Here is a 22,906-nt window from a genome sequence, read left to right as displayed (position 1 = left end):
CCAAACTAAGGAACCTAATACCATAAAGTCATGTGTCATAAGGGCCAAGTGGGAGAATGTAAGATTTTATCTCCATATATGGCCTATATGCCACATAAGGAAGCATTTATTAATAAATGAATAGTATATACGGTATTACGGTTAGATAATTTAATTAATTTAGATTATCGTAATGGAATCGTTTAATTGATTTAAAATCAATTAATAATATTGTTTCCTTGATGGGAGGAACAATACGGTACTTACCATATTTGAGGGTCCCTGACCTAGCCTATAAATAAACAGCCTGTATACACCATCAGTACGGCAATACAGTCATAGACATAGATTAGAAGATCCCTCAAACAATCTTTTCTTGTTCTTCAGATGGATTGTGGAAAAGCTTGAGCAAACATGGCTAGAAGTAAGCATGAATCCTGTTTTATTCGTTTTTCGCTGCGCATGTTAGATTAAGTAATATGTTGATTATTTCTAACATTGTCATCTTCAACCTTTCTCCATTTCATACATCTTAATTACAAATTATCCCAAAAATTCTGCATCGTCTAGTAAATCCCTTACATCTTTCAAGGCTAGAAATGCTGAAGCCATGGATCGATGAGGTGGCAAAGATACAAACACGGGTCGGCGTCGTGGCCTTATTTTTGGTCCGTTTGATTCTAATCAACGGTCCGAATTTCATTTCTAAAAGAATTGCGCTTACAAAAGAACTAACTACTTTAACCGTCGGCTAGTTATTTCTATAAGAAACCGTTACAATTATAGATTCTGATATGTTTTTCTCATATTAATTTTCTGCCTTAAGCGTGAAGAAGACTAAAATTTAGTACACTTGATTGAAGAAAAATTACTCCCTAATTAATTCAGTCTGGAAGCCATCCGTACGTACCAATGTCTGGTAAAATTTGACCATCGGAGGAAGCCTGTCCGGTGTTTATTGCGTAGAGATAGAGAGAGAGAGAGAGAGAGAGAGAGAGAGAGAGATGAATGGTACAGAATGTTTGTTTTAGTTAGACGATATTAGAGAGAAAAACCTCCAAAATCCAGTATTAGTATGGCTTCCGCTGCGGCACCACCGCTTTCCTTACAGCGCCACGGCCACCGCCACCGCCCTCTCATTATTTACAGAACCACCCTAATATCAAATAACAAGCATTCCCTTCACCCAATCTTCACTCTCAAATGCTCTACCCACACCCACAAAACACACTCTCGCACTCCAACCAACTACTCACCTCACCATCTCTCTTTAGTCCAAGAAACCAACAAGCTCTGCCAGCAGCGGAACCTCACAGAAGCTCTGAATTTTCTTCAAAGATACTCTATATCTACTATCTCTGATTCAGTGCACAGAGCGGAAGCTATGGGTGTTTTATTACAGGCCTGCGGGCACCAAAAAGACATCGAGACTGGCAGGAGAGTCCACGAGATGGTTTCAGCGTCCACCCAGTTGAGCAACGACTTCGTTCTCAATACCCGTCTCATCACAATGTACTCCATGTGTGGCTCTCCTGTAGATTCTCGTTTGGTTTTCGATGGGTTACAGAGGAAGAACTTGTTTCAGTGGAATGCACTCGTTAGTGGGTATGCTAGAAATGAACTTTTTTATGAAGCGATTAGCTCCTTTACTAAATTGATTTCGGCTTCGGAGTTTAAACCTGATAATTTTACGTTACCATGTGTGATTAAGGCTTGTGCTGGGCTTTGGGATGTGGGGCTGGGGCAGGTGATTCATGGGATGGCAATCAAGACGGGTTTGATTTCTGATGTGTTTGTGGGTAATGCGCTCATTGCAATGTATGGGAAATGTGGGTTTGTTGAGAAAGCAGTGAAGGTGCTTGAATGTATGCCTGAGAGAAACTTGGTTTCTTGGAATTCGATGATTTGTGGGTTTTCTGAAAATGGGTTTTCTCAAGAGAGTTATGGTATGCTTAGAAAGATTTTGGAGGGTGAGGAGGGTTTGATACCAGATGTTGCTACGATTGTGACTGTACTACCGGTGTGTGCAGGAGAAGGAGAAGTGAATATGGGAATGGTAATTCATGGTTTGGCCGTTAAGTTGGGGCTGAATGAGGAACTAATGGTGAACAATGCCTTGATAGACATGTATTCAAAATGTGGCTACTTAACTGAAGCCCATATTATATTTACTAGGAGTTATAACAAGAATGTGGTTTCTTGGAATTCCATGGTTGGAGGCTACTCTAGAGAAGGAGATGTATGCAGAACATTTGATCTCTTACGGAAAATGCAGATGGAAGAGGAGAAAATGAAGGTGAATGAGGTCACCATATTGAATGTTTTGCCAGCTTGTTCAGCAGAATCAGAACTTCTTTGCTTGAAGGAACTTCATGGTTATTCTTTGAGACATGGGTTGCAATATGATGAATTGGTAGCTAATGCTTTTGTTGCTGCCTATGCGAAATGTGGGTCGCTGAGCTCTGCTGAGCACGTCTTTTTTGGAATTAAAGCTAAGACAGTGAACTCTTGGAATGCACTTATTGGTGGTCATGCACAAAATGGTGATCCACAAAAGGCTTTATATTTCTACTTTCAAATGACATATTCAGGCTTAGATCCTGACTGGTTTAGCATAGGCAGTCTCCTTTTAGCTTGTTCCCACATGAAATGTTTGTATTATGGCAAAGAGCTTCATGGATTTGTGTTGCGGAACGATTTAGATATGGATTCATTTATTGGTATCTCGTTACTATCACTTTACATTCATTGCAGGAAAGTGTTATCTGCAAGGATATTGTTCGATAGGATGGAAGACAAAATTTTAGTATCTTGGAATGCGATGATTGCTGGTTATTCACAGAATGGACTTCCAGATGAAGCCCTTGATCTCTTCCGTCAAATGCTTTCCAATGGAATTAAACCTTGTGGGATTAACATAATCAGTGTATTTGGGGCTTGTTCTCAGCTGTCAGCACTGCGTCTAGGAAAGGAAATGCATTGCTTTGCTTTAAAAGCTAACCTAACAGAAGACATTTTTGTAGGTTGTTCACTCATAGATATGTATGCAAAAGCTGGCTGCATAGAACAATCTCAAAGAGTTTTTGACAGCTTAAAGGAGAAAGATGAGGCATCATGGAATGTTATAATTGCCGGATATGGAATTCATGGATATGGAAGAAAGGCCATAGAGCTATTTGAAAAAATGCAAAGTTCGGGCCAGAAGCCTGATGGGTTTACATTTATAGGAATTCTAATGGCATGTAGCCATGCTGAGTTGATTATGGAGGGTTTAAAATATCTCAGCCAGATGCAAAGTTTGTACGGAATAGAGCCAAAATTGGAGCATTATGCATGTATTGTGGACATGCTGGGTCGGGCTGGCCAATTGGCTGAAGCTCTAAAGCTCATACATGAGATGCCCGAAGAACCAGATGCTAGAATCTGGAGCTCATTGCTCAGTTCCTGTAGAATTTATGGTGATGTAGATATGGGGGTGAAAGTTGCAGAAAAGTTACTAGAACTGGAACCGGACAAAGCTGAGAATTACGTGCTACTCTCAAATTTATATGCTGGGTCAGGGAAATGGGATGATGTGAGAAGGGTGAGGCAAAGGATGAAGGAGAATGGTCTTCAGAAAGATGCTGGCCGCAGTTGGATTGAAGTTGGAGGGAAAGTTTATAGCTTTGTTGTTGGTGATGACATGTTGTTGAAGTCTGAGGAGATCCGGAACATGTGGAGAAGATTAGAGGAAAAAATAAGCAAAATTGGATACAAACCTAACACAGAATCTGTGCTTCATGAACTTACCGAAGAGGAGAAGATTGAGGTATTGCGGGGGCATAGTGAGAAGCTTGCAATTTCTTTCGGGTTATTAAAGACGACCAAAGGTGCAACAGTGAGGATCTGTAAAAATCTGCGCATTTGCATAGATTGTCATAATGCGGCTAAGCTAATATCGAAGGCTGTTGAAAGAGAGATAGTTGTTAGAGACAACAAGCGCTTTCACCATTTCAAAGATGGGTTTTGTTCTTGTGGAGATTTTTGGTAGGTGAACTAAAGGGTTGCCTCTTGTATTCTCCTTTTTTTTTTTTCTTTTTTTTTTATTTATTTATTTATAGATAAGCGTCAAAAAGGATTACAGCTGCACAAATCATTATCTCAGCTTATTCCCCAAATGATAGCTTCAGCTGCACAGAGCGGTGAATTACATAATACTCTCAAATTTGTATGCTTATGCTCCTTTTGTTTGGTCATAAAATGTTTTTGAAAAAATATTTTCGAATATTTTTTGGCGTTTGGTACAACTGAAAATGATGCTCAACATAAATCATTTTTAGTTTAACTGAAAAAGCGTCTTTAATTTTTAAAAAACGAATCGCTTTCTAAATTTAAACTCTTCATTTTTGCACGTACGTTAGTGGGTATTCGCTATCGCTAGACATTTGAGTTTGTTGACGGCTTGAATTTGCGCCGAATGTTTCTGCATTTTGGGTCTGGGCATCTGAATTCGGCAACACTGGTTGCTGGATTCTGGTCACTATCATCGGAATCCGGCCAGCCAGTGTCGGAATTTGGCCATTTGCACTGGATTCCAGCCACCATAGGCGAAATCCGGCTGTATTGTGCCAGATTCGGGCGAAAGTGACCGAAATCTAACCATTTGCACCAGATTCCAACCCCGTCGCCAAAATCTGGCAATAGTAGCCGGATTCCGTCGAATTTGGCCGGAATCTAGCCAGTATGCCAAATTTCGGCTAGTTCAACCGGAATCTGGCTATACTGTGCCATTTTCGGGCGAAACTGGCCGGAATTTTGCCGGTCGGTGACAGAATCTGGCTAGTGCTGCTAGATTCCGGCTATAATCGCTGGAATTTCGTCACCGGTGGTTTTTCACCGTAAATAATTTTTTCGTAAGAGCTAAACACCGAAAAGTATTTTCAGGAAAACATGGGCCAGAGTAATATGATTTATAAATGGCTTATTACTTAGAGATGATTGTAATTATGAATTTATTTACTAAGGGTTTAAGCAATTTAATAGTTTTGAACCCTTAGAATTTATTTCAAAAAGCTTAAGTCAAATTAAATGGAACATTATGTCTAAAGGATAAAACTCAAGCACATACTTAAAAGAGTGTTGTAATGGACTAGGGTTTACCATAGCCCTATTTCAACTATCATTATAATGTGGCTAAACGGTGGTTTGGGGGTGGCTCGGCGATGGTCTAGTGTAACTTGGTGATGGTCTAAAGTGATTTGGTGGTGACCCGGGTCTCTCTCCAAAAATGAGTTATAGAATTTAAAAATGTTAATCATTTTTTGAAACTAAAATTTTTTTTTTGTCAAATTAAAAATATTTTTAATTAAATTATTACTTTCGGTCGTATCAAACAGTAACAAATACAAAAATATTATTCAAAAATTATTTTACACCAAAACAAATAGAGGTGGGTATGATTTTAGCACGAGAACTTCCCCAATTGCCCTTCTCCGATAAATCCATATATCAACTATGCCCCTCCTGATTTTCCTCCAACTCGGGTCTTCAATCGGTTGACTCGTCCCTGCACGACCGTAGATCCACGATCGCCTTCCTGATTCGACTCAGTAATTCGGTGAGTCACAGCCTCAAGTCCTTTTGCGTCGCTGAGTTTCAGATCTGTAATATATGTGAGTTTTTGTGTTTTTGTATTTATGGTTGGATTAGGTTTGAAGGTTTAGGATGGAGCCGATGGATATCGTTGGGAAGTCCAAGGAAGACGCTTCGCTTCCAAAAGGTGAATTTGATTTTTTTTTTTTTTTTTTAAATCATATATTTTAAGGAATAATTGAGGATTATTAAGGTTTTCGTTTTTCTGTGCTCTTTCGGTTTTGGTTTTAGCTATTTTATTTATGTTTTCGTTTTCGTGTTGTATATCTTTATTATTTCCGAGGCAAAATCGGTGAGTTTTAATGTATTAGGATAGAAAATAGGTTGTACGATTAAATAGTGATCTGTTTAGGGTTGAGGGGATTATTTCGTAGAACATTAATGCAGTGGTTATGTTTATTCAGTGAAATTAATTCTGTTGCTATCAGCCGTGTTTCATTTTGTTTGCAAGTTTTAACTTGATGTAATATTATGACTTTGGAGTAAGATTTCTTAACCTTAAGAATCAGGCACTAAAAACATTTGGGAGATGTTGATTTGGATACAGATATGGAAAGGGTAATTTGCTTAAATTTGTGCTTTGCCTTGAGTTTAGAACGGTCGGAGTGCTGGGGCTTATGATTCTCATTCCTTGTTCACAATCTTTTTATTATTTGTAAGAAATAAGTATCATCAGCAGCAGCTACAGAGAATAGAGGAGTCATCTCTATCTGTATGAATGAAGTGATGCTCACACAATTTATGCTTCTTGATGTGGTGTACCTGATTACATTATTGATGCAAACCATACTTTCCTTCCAGCAACTATGACCAAAATCATCAAGGAGATGTTGCCCCCAGATGTACGCGATGCAAGAGATGCTCAAGATCTTTTAATTGAGTGTTGTGTAGGTGAGAAAAATGATGATTTCTTTTTGGTTTTTATGTTGCATTAATCCTATTTGATAGGTAAATAAAATTCACACACCCAGGATTGAACCTGTGGATAAAATTTTAATGCCATTTTATGGGAAGAGGAGTTGCCATTTGGTCCAGAAGACCATTGGCATAGATTTCATTTTCTGATACATCATTGATATCTCTTTGTTTCTATTTAAAGGTGTTTATTATTAAATTTTTTTTTTCTATATATTTTTCATTGGAATCCAATATTTCCCATATTGGTAGAAATCATGATGAATACTGAAATAGGATTTGTCTGGCCACCTTAAGTACTGCAATGTCAGAGGCTTTTTATTAGTTCGATTTTTCATTGAGATAAATCTTGAGCTTTTTATGGCATCTCAAAGGGTTTTCTAGTTAAGGTCATATATGGAAGGGGGTCTTTATTGTATGCACTCACATATAAGCAAGAGGGACAACGGAGGAAAAGACCTATCTCAAGAGTATTGGGGTTGAATTTGAAGAGTATGGCTTCTTTCTTAAGAGGCTAACAAAGAAATGAGCTGCTGCTTTTGAATATGTAAAGCTTGATATGATTTTAGATTTCCAGAGTTTTTTTTTTCCCATTATTTAGTGGTAGTTATGAATTGGGACTAAGTTTTAACTTGAACACCATTAAGTTCAGCTCAAATTGCAAAGAGTTACAGGCTACTAAAGCTGCATCTCAGAAACTTTTAATCCTACAGAGGATTTGTAAACTTACCACTCAATTCTTACTTCCATATTCTTGACACTTTCACAATCCACCTCATGATCTGTAATTGAACTTAGGCAAATGTACTTTGCTTTGATGCATTACCACAAGGTTAGCCTGAGATCCTATTTCAAGACTGAGTTTAAAGGACCTCCATTGCTTCTGAAAATCCCTATATGGGGAATATGATTATTTGAGTCACTAGCGATTCCTACATCATGAGGCATGATGTGGTAATGTGCCAAAAATTAGTTTCTACCACAACCATATTTTGGATTAGGCTTAGCTTATAAATCTCTCCATTAATTTGCACCATATGATAATTTTTTTTTGTTTTAGTACTTTCACCCTTTATTTAGAACTCCAAGACTTTCTTGTGCATAAAAACTGTTGGTTTGACATTCCTAGGCTCCTTAAATCTGGAATGTTATATACTGCTGATTTATATGAATTATTGGGAATCTCATTGAGAAATCCAAGAAAATAATTTGATTAAAAATATTTGAAGAAGACAATTAGGAACCTCAACTTTCGACTCACAGTGACTTCCACAGAAAATTTTTGTTTGATCATGAATACAAAATTTTTCATCGAATTATCAATTTTGAAGTCTTTGCGCCTGCCCTTCTTGTTTAAGTCAAACCTTCTTTTTTTATTTTATTTTTATTTTTATTTTTTATAATTATTTAATTTTCATTTTATAAGTAACAAAATTTTATGAAAAAGAAGCATAAGTTGCCCCTAAGTACACATGTATACATGGGAACAACCAAACCAGCCCCCCCCCCCCCCCCCAAAAAAAAGAGACCCAACAAACTTACAAGACCCTAAAAACCCAAAAACCCAAAAGACCTAAGACCCACGAGAGACACAATCATTGCCATAATTAATGGAGCTTTTTAAATTCAACACATCCTTCCTACCTTTGGTCTTTTGGCGCACAACCATTGTTTCCCGATGAAACTTCTCTTCGCTTACATTGGTAGCCAGAATAGCCAAAAGCGGAACGTCATCCTCTTCGCCATCCACTGTCCAATCCAAAGGCATGTTGGGTGGATAAACACCCAAAGGGAAAGGGGATACACGATCATCCCCATCCCAAACCTCATTGCCCTGATCCCAAACAACCTCCCCAGACGGACTAAAACCTACCGGCTACTTCTGAGACTAGATTAGACCGTTCACCCCGAGGTCCTCATCCTTATCAGTGGGTGGAGTGACGCAACTACCCAAAAAAGGAGCCCCTACCACCTCATCTTCCTTTACAACCAGATTCGATGACGACGCGACTGACCCTTGAGGCGAAGCTTGCTTGCTCTTACAGACTTGGATTGAGAAACCCCCTTCGCAAGAAACCCCTCACCGGAGAAGTTTTCTTAGAAGCAACCTTCAGAGAAGCTACCTCATCAATAACCTGTCTTCGAGCTCTGCAGAAGCTTAGACTCCTTTGGGCTCAAGGGTTCCCTCGGCTTTGACGCAAGAGAAACGCTTGAGAGAAAAAAAAGAAAAAGAAAAAAAAAAGGAGTCCCACCGACAGTATCAACCCTCATCGCCGGCCACAGAATCTGCATATAACCCCTCATCCAAATGCACTGCTCGACCTTCCCTAGCCTTCCTATAATAATTCTGAAACAGCTTTGAAACCAACACCTTTGGAATAGAGAGATGTAGCCTTTCTCCCAACTCAGCTGCCCTTGAGTAAGATCCACAGGAAAAAAGTTGAACCTGCTTAGGTGAAATAAGCTGACACCAAGGATCCTTGTTGTAACCCAAAGTAACCCCCCCTAAATGAATGGCACCAAAATCAACGGACCCAAAAACAGAGCATTTCGGAGTCAGAGAAGACCCGTCAGCCTTGAGGGAAGCTTCGAAAGACAATGAAGATAGCACCTCCAGAGAAGCTGGATCTTGCGCAAGCAGCATGTTGGAGCTGGACTGAGATACCGAAATGACAAGACCAGAGCTCACCGGGTCGAACCCATCTCGAACAGTGGAGTGCAACACCTCTGACCCTAATTTTGGCAACCCCAACACCGAGCCTACCACCGGAGAAAAATCGCATGCATCCTCCGACCCAAGTGAAAAAACTTCACTCACCGATTCAGGCCCATATCCTTCCTCCATCAAGACCTTCGGCGAAGAGGTCTCAACGGAGGCTCCACGGGCTCCTACTTGAAGTGATGATCCACGCCTAGGTCCTTTAGGATGCTGAGAAAATTTGAAAAAGAGCTTAAAACCCTTATGTGACAACTTGTAAACCGGTTCGAGCTGGAGTATGGCCTTCTTGCTACCTGCCTTGGCCCTAAAGCCTTTGGGCTTAAAACCCAATCCAGCTAAACGACCCATAAATCCTCTAACTCAATCCAGCTCAAAACGACATAGCCCTAGAAGCATCTTTACCAAGCGAATGGAACTACGAAACTGCCCTTTGTCTCTATCGTCTTCTTTGTTGTGCCGACAGAAGTAGTCGCCAACGAACCAGGGAACCCAAGTTCATACTCGTTGTAGCTCATTGCTGTTCGCATCTCCTCACTACCATTCGCCAACACAGTCGAAAACAAATTGACAGGAGTTACAGGCAACGTCTCTATCTTCTTCTTTACTGCTACGCTGTGAAAGGCCACCGCTGCTGAACCAGAGACCCCTAGATTGAGTGAAGTCACAGGCACTGTCTTAATCCCCACAAACTTCTCATTATCTCTGTCCACCGAGCGTAGCATAGCCGTATAGGAACGACTGGACGAAGCACCCCCCTTTTGTTTCCCCACCGTGAAAGGTTCCTCAGTAACCAGCGGCCGCTCCTTTGCTTCGATAAAAACCAGCAACTAACGCAGCTCACCCTCAACCCGAGACCAACCCCATCCCTCACGGCCTTCGGGGAGCCAAATAGCCCATTTTTCGGCGACCCTCAGTGTCGGCAACCACCTCTAGGTAACGGCCGGTAGGGGTGTACAACCGGTTGCAGTTGCGGTTATTTGGTCATAACCGCAACCATAACTGGGGTACTCGGTTATTCCTATTTTAATAACTGCAACCGCCGGTAACCGGATAACCAGTTTTCATATATTGTTGAATTTTTTCATTTTTTTTAATCCAATATTTAGATTAAAAAAAGAATAATATTACAAATCAAATAATTTAGTCTTAGTGACATCGATCCGTTTCGTATTAATGTGAAAGACAATCACTGGAATAGTAAAAAATTGTATAAATGTTTGTTGAACTTGGAAGTACCTCTCATTTTAGAAGTGCCGAATATGCTTCTGTCATTTGGCATGACATGTGGACTAAATTAATTAATTAACTTAATTACCAGTGTAACAGAGGAGCCCACTTAATTTTCATTATTCTTATTATCCTGCTCCAAAGACTGTGTCAAAACCTTTGAATGCAAAAAAAGCTGGGACAGCTACTGGTGATGATGACCTATGGAATTCCATTGCTGCTCCTGCACCTGCTACCAGGGCTCAGCCTTTATCAGCTGGTCGAGGTTGAGGAGCCAAGCCTGCTTCTCAGATTTTGGGTCCACTGAGAAATAACCGGACGTCCTAATCTGGAATATGAAATACATAGGAAAAAAGAGAACAAAGGAGTAAAAGATTTATATTTGTACAATTTTTTACTGTTCTAGTGATTGTCTTTCACATTAATATGAAATGGATCCATGTTACTAAGACTGATTATTTGATTTGTAATATATATAATTATAATTATATATAATAAAAAAAAACCGGTTATTAACCAGTTTTTTAAAATGCTATAACCGGTAACAGCAACCGAGTACCCGGTTATCCGGTTGCGGTTATTAGCGGTTAACGGTTATTTTCAGTTAATAACCATTCTGCTTGTATACCCCTAACGGCTGGCCTTGTTCCCACGCCCTCTGACCATCAAAGCTTTCATATCCTCCCGAAAATACCTTTATTCACTAGATCTTTCAATTCCTCCTCTCCTCCAAGTGAAGCTCAGAAGCATCTACCTTCGCCAAAAAGGAGAACCCTTTAGCTTCCACAGAGAAGCAATGTTCCATCTTAGCCTAATCCCTATTCATACCCCAATCATTAACCCTACCTTTGTGATTGATGAACTACCGACGAAAACCCGAGAGTGAGAGGGAGAGAGAGAACCCATTTGAAATGTTGTAATGCCTTTATGCCATTGCAGATGATAGAGATGAAATGTGGCTGTCACACAAATCCGGGGATTGTCCAAGCTCTTAGAATTTAAAATTCAGAAAAAAATCATGACTTGGAGATCTCAAGTCTTCATTTCTTTTCCTTATGCGTGTGTGGTCATAACTTAGGGGTAAGAAATTGTTTCAAAACTGTTTCTCTCTCTTGCATGCACACACATGCTTGTACACAGGCGCACCACTAAAGATGAGACAGTCGCCAAGTAATTTGGTGTATGGCCTCTTCTTGTCTATAATAGCAAAGTGACAGTAACTTTGTACGTAATCCTAAGTATGGCTTTAAACTTAGGCATCTATACTGATGCTTGGATTTCATTTCTTGTGCTGGTAACGAGGTTCATACTTTAGATACTATACATAAGCTTTGTATCTTAAGAGCTAGATGCTAGTCTCAAGCATATTTGTAGAACGGAAATTGTGCACAGGCGCACCACTAAAGATGAAGTAGTCACCAAGTGATTTGGTGTATGGCCTCTTCTTGTCTATAATAGCAAAGTGGCAGTAACTCTGTAGGTAATCCTAAGTTTGGCTTTAAGCTTAGGCATCTACACTGTGATGGTTGGATTCCATTTCTTGTGTTGGTAACTAGTTTCATACTTTAGATACTGTACATAAGCTCTATATCTCTTATTATTATTATTATTATTATTTATTTATTTATTTATTTTTTCTGATAAGTAAGGTTGCAATTTATTAAAAAAGCGTAAGGCACCCCTACATATACTGACAATATACAATAGAGCTCTTACAAATCTAGAACCCCAAAAACAACAAAAGAACCCGTCAAGCCCTCCTAGTCAAAAAGCACCCATAACACCCAAGACCCACATGAAACTCAAATCCCAAAAAACAGTTGAATCCTCCTGTCAAAACCCTCCCTGAAAACACCCAAATTTGCCCTTAAAGCACCCCAACCTGACAAACTCTCGAAACCCACCAGAAACCCTGAGAAACCTTCCCAAAAAAACCAACAACACCCAAAACTCACGTCAGACACCCAAAACCTGAGTCGACGGAAGTCGAAATACAAAGCAAACCCAAGATACAAAGTAAAAGTCAGAGCTACAGGGAAAAAAAAAAGAAAAAAAAAATTGCAATGGCGGTGGCTTGTCGCGGCCACGCACTGTAGCAGAGCGCAGGGGGAGAGGCAGAATATGCCAGAGAAGCACGTATGCGGTGAAAAGGTCCCAAACACCATAGATCTAACTCCCAAGCTTCAGAAACTTCCTCGGCAATGCGCGCCGGAACGGCATGTTGCGGCCACTCGCAGCTGCGCCGACGACGGGGTAGAGCCGGAACATGACAGAGAATCCCTCGGTGAGGTGCATGCACGAGGAGGTCCCAAACGTCGTGTATTTACATCCTAAGATGCAAGAGAATCAATCATCTACGCACACCGGAGCGTGGCGGCCATCCACAAAAACCGACATGATGGTTAAAACTGGAACACACCGGCGACGAGCGTGCGCACAGAGGATGACCAAACCATCGTAGATCTACTCCCAAGATGCAGAGAAACCCAAAAACTAAAATAACAGAAAGAAGAAGAACAAAATACTAGAGACCGGATAAGGAGGAGGGAGGAGAGCCCCCTCCCTCCTCACTAGACGTTATCAAAGAAGAAAGGGTTTTTTTTTCGAGAGGAAGAGGATTTTCCAGGGGAGAGAGGGGCCGCAATGTTTGTGAAAACTTGTCCACTTAACCATGCAGGACAAGCTATCTTAAGATTGGAACTTTTAATACCTAGAACTTTTCAGCATAACTTAAAGCCAAATGCTAGTCTCAAGCATATCTGTAGAACGGATAACAACTGTTCTTTTTGTTATCGAGTGATATACTTAACTTCTTTGTGCTTCGTGTGAGTTCATAATATTTCTATTTTCTTTCTTTTTATGGAAAATTCTCCTTTAAAGACAGCCCTTATCTGTTTATATTTTGGATTGCTAAGCTCACAATTCAGGTGAAGTTTAATTTATATAATTTTAACTCCCTCTCCCACAATGAATGTCTTTTTGTTTGGTTGAAAAACATATACATTTTACTTGCATGTCCAATATTTTTTTTTTGATAGGTAATTAAAATTTTATTAAGAAATGAAGTGTAAAGCGCTCCTAAGTAAATAAGTGGTATACAAATGAGAACCAAAGCTAACCCTAAAATCCATCAGACAGCCAAAGCAACAGGGAAAAAAAAACCTACGACCCTGAGAAACAAACCACAAAAACCCCCAAGGCATACAACCCTACATCACATGGGTCTTGCATGTCCAATATTATGGAGTCAATACACTAAGTTGCATACTTTTCCATTTTATCCCGTATTTTAAAAATAAGTTCCTTTTTATTTTTTATTTTTATTTTTTATACTTTTGAAATGGTAATTACCAAAAGGAAATACTAAAGGGTGAGCTGTCAATGCATTTCTTGATTCCACAAAAAGACAAAAAAAAGAAAAAAAAAATCAGTTTGGGACGAAGAGATCTATATCAGAGGCTAGATGCCATATCGGGTTCTTCATTTTTGTTAGGTATCTTGACAATGCAGACTACATTGAGAAGTTCAAGAAATATGAAGCTGACTACACTTGTCGGTTGATGGCAAAATACTTCTCTAAGAAGAATCTTTATGGAGGTAAGCAAAACTGCTATAACTTATGTGTTGCACTGAACATTTTAAAGAAATTATTCTATTTTTGTTTTGATATTTCTTTTGTGCTCTGTGTAGTCTTGTACAATTTGGTTTTGGATTCTCATCTTTAATTGAGTGAAAATTTGGCAAGCGGTTTTGTGTATTCTGAGTTCATTCCCTAATTTTTGTTGGAGAGTAGATTCTCTTGATTGGTCAGTTTTCCTTATATAACTTATGTATATATGTCAATTATGTAATTTTCAGTTACCGTTATTGGCTTTAAATACACTGTATTGGCTAATATTTGAAGTGTATTGAGGTAGTGGAAGGTATAGAGGGTCAGGTGTAACGCCCCCCTGATTATTAGTTATTACTATTGCATTTGGATATTAAACTAGTAGCGGAAATAGCTTTTTCTTTATTATTATTATTTTTTATATTTTTTTATTTAACTCTTAACATCACATAGACAATATTCACTAGAGCACTAAAACGTAACATACCACATATGTCCATAGGTACATAATTACGTCAATTGTTCAACTTACAACTTTAATTAAACATCATAATCCATCTAATAGCTACATTGGTCATGTTTACATACAAGGATATACCTCTAGCTAAGCCAAATCCATACAGTGAAGTGTATGATGTGAGCCCTAGTTAAAACATGAAGAATTTATTTCGTAAACGTTGTTAACAATTTTCTAAAAACCTCATACGTTTTGTTGTAACACATTCCTTTCGTAAGCATCATTAAAAGTGTAAGGCGTTCTAAGTATACATGAAGTATACAAGAGAAAACACCTAGTTAGAAGAAGAAAAAATAACAAAGCATATAGAAACTTAGGACCAAAGGAGAAATATAAAAACTGTCCAAAGATAAAGAGTTGAAGCCAAAATATTTAAGCTCCTCCATCGTTCTCTCACAATCTTCCAAATACACCAAATAAGACGAGGACATTGGATGAAGGCAATTTTTGAGAGGATGAGGAGGAGGGAGTTTTTCCTCCTGCCACGTCCTTTGATTGGGTCTCAAGTGATTCTCCTCCAGCGGCTGTCCACGAGGATGGTGTTGATGAAGCCACTGCCCTCTCTTTCTTTTCATCGGGTTTCTGGTCTTTTTCCCAGGCCTTGATGGGTATCTTGGGATTCACCTCCATCGTTTAGGCCAGGGGTGATTTCTTCTCCCTTCGAGGTGGGAGTTCTTTCAAAGCTAGCCCGTACTCTAAGTTGAAAGGAGAAAGGCAATTTAATAACTTGAAAAGTTCTATTAGGGCTCCAGCCATGGCAAAGGCAAGAGGGTGTAGGGTTCTTTTGATGGGGTTTGCTTTGTGGGTGTTTAGGGGTTCCATTTTTTTTTTTTTTTAATTTTTTTTAAAGTTGCTTGATTATCTATTAAAAATAAAATAAAATAAAATCCTTGCATCAAAGTTGATCGAGCATTCCAAATTCTTTAGCTCCATTCTCCCTTTAGACTTAGGAGTGGGGACTACAACCTTTTGGTGCTGCCTCTCTTCAACTTGAGCCATGAAGCCCAAAAACCCCCTCACATCCCCTTCGTGAGATATACCCACATATTGAAACCACACCCTCCTAATATCACCTCTCCTTGAAAAATCACCCACCTTGAAGAGTGAAAACTTGCTCCAAGACAAGTTTGACAAACCTCTCCTAGGCGGTAGAAGTGAAAAACTCAGAGACTAATCACCCAAAATCGGAGATCTCTGGGACACACCAAGCGTTGGCGAAGATTGAACCACGACCCCATCCATGACCTGAGAAGCACCCAAAAACGACTCCGCGCTAATCGCCGCCACAACCTTGACGATTAGAGAAGCGTCTAGCTGAACTCCTCTGCCTACCTTAGATCTTCGGCAGCATCTCAACACTAAATTGGACTTCGATGGGTAGATAGGAGCCCCACACTTCGACATCACCAGAAGAAGAAAGTGGAGCCGTACTCTCTTTCGTTTCACTAGAGTGAGCCTCTCTCTCTCTCTCTCTCTCGCGCGCGCATGCTCACCTTGCTCTCTCTAGTGTTAGTGCATGCTAGCATGTCACATGAGGTTTGGTGTTCGGCTTGGACTCCTTCAATGCATCTGGCTTTGGGTTGTAGCTGAGGTTGGTTTTTTTTGGTGCTTTTAGTCTTTTTGGCCTTGTGGGGGTGGCTCGGCCACCCTTAAGGTTCTTGATGGTGGTTTCAGCTAGGCCCTATTTTGTTCTTTGAGGGTGGTTCAGCTACCCCTGAGGGTCTTGGGGGTGGTTCGGCCACCCCCAGACCAGCCATGGGCGTGGATTAGCCACCCTATATATATAAAGTTTTAATTTTTTAATTTTTTTTTTTAATTATCCAAAGGGACACATGTCGGTTTTTTAAGGCCAATAACGTAGACTTTTGTCAATTTTTGGAAGAAGGTATCATCTTCATCTTTAGCCATAAACGAGGTACCATCTACAATACGAAATGAACTATAGGGGACAAAAAATAAAGTCGTTAAACCACATGGGGGTCAAACGTTTTAAACCAAAATCATAACATGAAGTTATAATATTTAGGGTTCAATACATTTTTGTCCCTCCCCCCCTCCCGGTGATTTAAAGATTTTATTTTTTGCCCTCTGTGCTTCATTTCGTATCGCAGGTGGTACTTCGTTTATAGTTAAAGACAAATATGGTACATCCATACAACTTCCATTCATAAATTGACGAAAGTTCATGTCAACACTCTTAAGAAACTGACATATGTCCTATATCCTATTAAAAATAAAATTAAACAATAAAACAATTAAAAAATTAAAAAAAAAATTAAAAAATTAAAAACTATTTTTTGAAAAAAAAATAATTAAAAATTGAGGGGCGGCTAGAGCAACCCTCAAGTGCTTTGAGCCACCCCCTTTTGGCCTGGGGGTGGGTTCGGCCACCCCCGAGGGCTAAACCTTAAGAAGAATATTTTTTTTTGTTTTTTGTTTTTTCGGCCAACCCCATGGGCCATACCACCCCTACATCGGCTGGTCTGGCATTGGCTTGCTCAAGTAATACATCCAAGTCCAGATCCTCTCCGAACTGAGCAAAGCATGCCTCCAGGGGGTCTTCAGTGCTTGATTCAATAACTTCATCTATGATCTCCTCAATCAAGCAGGCACTTCCGATCTCATCGCATTCCCTCGGCTTCTTGCTGATGTCAAAGATGTTTAGCTCCACTGTCATATTGCCGAAAGAGATCTTCATTACCCCTGTCCTGCAGTTGATCAGGGTGTTAGCCGTGGCTAAGAATGGTCGCCCTAGGATTACCGGTATTTGAACTCCAACGTTCTGCACCGGCTCAGTATCTAGCACTATAAAATCCACAGGGAAATAAAACTTTGTCCACCTTAATCAAAACATCCTCTACTATTCCCCGTGGTATCTTAACTGATCGGTCAGCCAACTGCAGTGTCATGGAGGTGGGCTTCAATTCTCCTAACCCTAATTGCAAGTAGACTGAATAGGGGAGGAGATTGACACTGGCTCCAAGGTCAAGCAAAGCCTTCTCAATGTGGCTGACTCCGATCGTGCAAGCGATAGTAGGACATCTAGGGTCCTTGTACTTGATAGGTAGCCTACATTGGAGGATTGAGCTGACTTGTTCGGTCAAACAAACTTTTTTCGGGACATTGGTTTTCGGCTTGACGGTGATCAAGTCCTTCAAGAACTTGGCGTAAGACGGCACTTGCTGGATGGCATCCAAGAACGGGATGTTGATCTGCACTTGCTTGAACACTTCCAGAATGTCCTCGAACTTTTCTCCTTTCTTGGGCACGAGAAGTTTGTCAGGGTAAGGCGCCTTAGGTATAAACGACCTAGGAGGAGTCTCTATGGTCGGAGCTAATGTAGATGGCTCGGCATCTCTCTTCTCTGCGCTCCTGCTTCCGTGTCCTTCTTGTGCAGCAGGGTTCTCTTCAGGAAGAACCACTTGATTATCCACTTGTCTCCCTGACCTAAGTGTGACAACGGCTTGCACATGCTCCTGTACGTGCACTGCATTTGATGAACTTCCCTCATGGAACTGTAACTTTGGATTCGGCACCGGTCGACTAGGGAGCTTTCCCTTCTCTCTCCCCCAGGCGACTAGCAATTTGCCCAATCTGGGTCTCCATCTTGGCAATAGCTTGAGTGTATCATGGTAGCATTCTTCACATCATTGATGGATTGCCCTGTAAGTTGTATGAAGGCCTTGAGAGTGTCTTCTAGAGTGGATTGTGAAGAAGAGGCAGGGGCTTGAGTAGGGGCTTAGTATGATGGTGCTGGCTGGGTAGGACGACTTTGCTGGTGAACCGGCTGATGAAATCCAGGGAGGTATTGAGTGTGGGATTGGTGAGGAACTCTCCCTTGAGTCATAGGCTGGTTCTGCTTCCATGAGAAATTAGGGTGGTTTCACCACCCTGGATTGTAGGTCTTGAAAAAGGGTCCATTGGCTTGCTTCCTATAGTCGTTGAAAGCGTTCACTTGCTCCATTGGTGACTCGATAAAAGCTGGCAAGGATGGGCAAGTCTGTGCTAAGTGCATGGGACTAGCACAGATGGAACAACAATCAACATGGAATGGGTTCACAGCATTGATGGACTTGCTCACGACGAGAGCTTCGACCTTCTTTGTGAGGGCATTTATCTTCATCTTTAACTCAACATCTTCTTTCACCTCATAGATGCCTCCCTTCTTCTGAATGCGAGTAGCTTTATCTCGACAGCTTGAAAAATCCCATTGTTGGGAATTGTCGGATAACTGATCTAAGGTCCTATACGCCTCCTCTCCCGTCAAACTCAAAAATGCGCCTCCGTTCATCGACTCGATCATGCTACGGTTGGATTGAGTTAATCATTGATAGAAAAATTGCACGAGTCTCCGCTTCTCGTATTCATGTGGAGGGCACTTAATCAACATATCTTGAAATCTCTCCCAACTCTCAGGAAATTTCTCATCTTCTTCTTGAGTAAATGAACTTATTTCTTTCCTACACTCATTGACTTTGGACATGGGGAAGAATTTGTTGTAGAACTTATTTAGCAAGTTCTCCCAAGAAGTGATGGAACCAGGCATGTTTGAATCAAACCATGCCTTGGCTCTATCATGGAGTGACAAAAGAAATAGCCTAAGATGCACAGACTTTTCAGAAAAATTTTAAAATTTAAAGGTGGCACAGATGCACACTAGCAATTTTTTTTTTTTTTTTTGGAAGATTACAAGAAAAATAGCACAAACAAATTAAGAAAAATAAAGACCAATACAAATGCATATAATGACACAAAGGTAGCAACAAGGGCAAAAATTAAAACTTACAAGATTGGACCAAAAAATGTTTTGGCAAAAATCTCTGCTACTGAACTTATCCAAGAGCTGTCTCCTGTGTTGAAGTCGATTGATCGGATGTTCTAGTCGATCGATCGATTTGTCGATCGATCGAATCCTTGGTAGATCGATCGAATCTTTGAAACTTTGCAGGAACAGAAACAGAAATAGAACAAAATTCTTTCTTTTTTTTTTTTTTTTTTTTTTTTTTTTTTTTTTTTTTGCACAAATCAAAAACTAATAGACAGTAATATGAAGAATAAAACTACACAAAATTTTTAATTAAACTAAAATAACTAAAAGAAATTAGACAAACAGCAAAATGATGTAAAACAGAAACAAAATATGAACAAAATAGACGAGAAAAGAAATACTTACCTGATTTCGAACTGCTGCTGTCTGTCGAATGTTCGCGTTCGATCGAATTTTTTTCTTGATCGATCGACTTTTCGTTAGGCGAATGTTCTCTCGATCGATCGAAATATGACTCGATCGATTGACTTTTCAAGGCACTCAGTAAGTTGCAGCAGCTGCAGAAACAAATTCGGGAGAAACGAGAAACTTAGAACACAGAACATAAGCTAAACAATAGAAAAATGAAACAAAAATCTATCTAACTAGTAGAAAAACAAAATCAATCAAACAAAAACCAATTTTTGAACCGATTTCCCCGGCAACGGCGCTAAAAACTTCTTGTGAGTTTTAAAGAGTACTCGCAAGCGCACGAATCGTTTGCAATATAGTGTGTGCAAGTGCGAGGTCGAATCCACAGGGAAATGGTAAAAAATCAGTGTCTTGCTTAATCAACCTCATTCTAACCTAGTTCCAAGAGTTTGAGGGTTAAACATGCACCAAAAATGCTAAGTAAAGAGGAAGAAATGAAATATGTAAAAATGGACTAAGGCTAAGGAATTCACCAAACCATCTCCAACAACTCACACTCTTGGTTTCCACTTGAACATCGAAAGAACATTAAGTTTAGGGTGTCATTCAAGTCTCTTAACCATCTCCAACAACTCCAAAAGTTGGCACAGAACCTGCTGACAGCCACCAAGAAGCTGAACCCACCGCAAACGAGTTGGCCGATAGTCGCCAACCAACAACCGCCACCAAGAATCTCCAACATTAAGAAGGCCGAAAGTACACCCTTCATACGATATGAGAAGGGTATTTTTGGGTTTTTAGCCTTAAACGTCATGTGCCGTGCACATGTAATGTTTTTCATCCACTTAAACGGCATAAACTGACAGAGGGGGTCAAAAAACAAGCAATTGGTAGTTTAGGGGGCCGGACTGCAAGCACTGGTAGTTCGGGGGGCCATCCGGAGAACGAGTAGTAGTTGGGGGGGCTTTTTTGTATTTAACTCTTAAGAAGTATACACAGGAAGAAGCAAACCAGCCCACAAAAAGAAACCCAATAAATCTGCACGGACCTAAAGCCCTCAAGCCTGAAACCTGTATAAGATTTGCTGAATATTTGACCCACCATGAATAATGCTTATTTATGTTGATTTGATTACGTTGTAATAACTTTAATATTCATTTTCATAGAGGTATTTTTTATGTGATTTATCAATTTATAGTGTTAATTTTAATGAATTTGGGTTGGATTGTTGTGAATCAAAGAAGTTAGGAATTTGAGAAAATTCCAAATTTGGGTTGGGGTATATCCAGAAGCTGGGAATTTTGTGTCCCACGGGTTAAACGGAGGGGCAATAAAAAAATACCCATTCGCTGGACGGGCAAGCGGTTCCTGAATGCCATATGGTTTGCTATGGCTGGACTTTAAGATATTTGTGGTGGGTTTCTCGAATGCCATACGGTTGGCACCTGTACCACATACCTTGGCAAATATCATTCAACTGTGTATTGCTTATTTTGACTTACTTTTTTCACATCATTTTGTACTTGAGCATCATTTAGTCTCTTTCTTTTGGAACCTGTGTCAAAATCACATCATTATGTAGTAAAACCATACAACAGATTTCCCATTTCCTGTCCTGCTGTTGTCACATACATTTGAATTACTTTTGCATTGGTTTTCAAGACAAATGATCGCATAAATCCTATCTAGACCACATGATGCCCTATAGATTTTTAAGTTCGGTGAGCAATCTTTATATTTTTGGTCATATTTCAAGAAAGCACAGTATCTTCCTGATAGCCACTTCTCTCTGACGCTTGTTTCATATGAGGGAATGAATATTTTCTTTTTTCTTTTGGCTTGCAAGGGAAAGGATTTCTAGGTTGATTTTAGTCTCTAAAACGCAATGTTACAGCCCAAGACATTGACTCAAATTCTACAGCTTGCCCATGTATGCTACACCTAATTTGAATGAACTTATTTCTTTGTTATATTGGAGTGCAAAATTATGATGCATGTGACTTAATGGTGCATTATTTTAGTGGATATTAGCATCATGGTCTCATGAATATTGAGTTTGTCTGTCATTTTTGCAGGCGACATATTTGATGAGAATATGACAATAGATGATGAGATCATAAAGTCAAGCAGGTACAATGAAATTGAAGCATGTGATTTGAACTTGAAGTTACGTACGCTTTAGCTGAATCTAATCTGTTTTAGGCCCTATTGTGCATAGGTGGCCTTGTACCCGATCATACGCAGACCCACTGCAGGGTTTTGAAGACAAAAGCAACGGCGTTTCAGCTTATTCAGATGAATCCCCACCTAATGTCTCAAACCCCGTGAAGAAGAATGGCTGACGATTCAATTTGCTCACTCTTTTTTGCCTTACTCTCGGACCTACCTATATATCCCTACTGTATATCAATAAATAGCGTAGACCAACGAATTGTTACCGGAGGAAATGATCCAATTTTTTCAATTATCAATGCATTTGCATCCAGAGTCATCTCAGCCATCATAAACACTGTTGTTGGAGTGAAGGATGCAAACTGTTGGGAAAATGTCACGAATAATATTCAAGATAATGCGTAGGCACAAAAATGGGTACCCAGCTTAAGCAAAACATCTGGATGTGTCTTCTGATGGTCATAATGGCACGTAGGGGTATAAATGAGCCGATCTTGAGCGAGTATTGGCTGTTTAGGCTCGGCTCGTTTATGTAACAGTGAAGTTCAAGCTCGAGCTTGACACGAGCTTAAAATTCGTGTTCGAGCTTGGCTCACTTAGGAAAATTTACTAATCGAGCTCGAGGTCAGTCATTTTGGTTGATCTTTGAGCTAGGGTACTCGGCTTGAGCTCGGCATGTATCATATAATTTAAATTATTTATTTTAGCAATAAAAAATAATTAAATTACATTTATGATCATATAATATAAGTATTATCGCATGAATGTATGATCATATGATTCATACAATCAAATAATTCATATGATCTTAGATTTTGGATCACATGATGACGGTGATGTAATGATTCAGAAGTATCGAATGATAATACTTGTAAGTTATAACATTAGATGTAGTGGATTTTTACATGTCATATACTACAATGTTATATTATTATATGATCATATAGTCCTATTATA

General features: G+C 39.7%; 2 protein-coding genes across 2 annotated transcripts; both read left to right on the top strand.

Annotated features, from left to right (window-relative positions):
- The first annotated feature begins 812 nt into the window (after nucleotides 1–812).
- On the top strand, nucleotides 813–4,026 carry LOC133867036 (pentatricopeptide repeat-containing protein At1g18485). Its single transcript, XM_062303707.1, has one exon. The coding sequence runs from the start codon at nucleotides 1,055–1,057 to the stop codon at nucleotides 4,007–4,009; it is 2,955 nt and encodes a 984-aa protein (XP_062159691.1). The 5' UTR covers nucleotides 813–1,054; the 3' UTR covers nucleotides 4,010–4,026.
- A 1,391-nt stretch (nucleotides 4,027–5,417) lies between these two features.
- Nucleotides 5,418–22,262, top strand: LOC133865527 (uncharacterized). Its single transcript, XM_062301950.1, has 6 exons — nucleotides 5,418–5,575; nucleotides 5,668–5,737; nucleotides 6,412–6,501; nucleotides 13,982–14,068; nucleotides 21,853–21,907; nucleotides 21,996–22,262. Exons 2-6 carry the CDS (start codon nucleotides 5,683–5,685, stop codon nucleotides 22,117–22,119), a joined length of 411 nt encoding a protein of 136 aa, XP_062157934.1. The 5' UTR covers nucleotides 5,418–5,575; nucleotides 5,668–5,682; the 3' UTR covers nucleotides 22,120–22,262.
- Nucleotides 22,263–22,906: the final 644 nt, after the last annotated feature.

Source organism: Alnus glutinosa, chromosome 4 (assembly GCF_958979055.1).
Source record: "Alnus glutinosa chromosome 4, dhAlnGlut1.1, whole genome shotgun sequence".
NCBI lineage: Eukaryota > Viridiplantae > Streptophyta > Magnoliopsida > Fagales > Betulaceae > Alnus > Alnus glutinosa.
This window is presented reverse-complemented; position numbering and strand designations above follow the sequence as displayed.

What these genes read in the sequence shown, in the direction of transcription:
- LOC133867036 (XM_062303707.1), top strand. Translation starts at nt 1,055, where the DNA reads ATGGCTTCCGCTGCGGCACCACCGCTTTCCTTACAGCGCCACGGCCAC.
- LOC133865527 (XM_062301950.1), top strand. Translation starts at nt 5,683, where the DNA reads ATGGAGCCGATGGATATCGTTGGGAAGTCCAAGGAAGACGCTTCGCTT. An exon ending in AGACGCTTCGCTTCCAAAAG is followed by an intron (nt 5,738 to 6,411) that starts GTGAATTTGATT and finishes CTTTCCTTCCAG; the next exon opens with CAACTATGACCAAAATCATC. An exon ending in TAAGAAGAATCTTTATGGAG is followed by an intron (nt 14,069 to 21,852) that starts GTAAGCAAAACT and finishes TCATTTTTGCAG; the next exon opens with GCGACATATTTGATGAGAAT.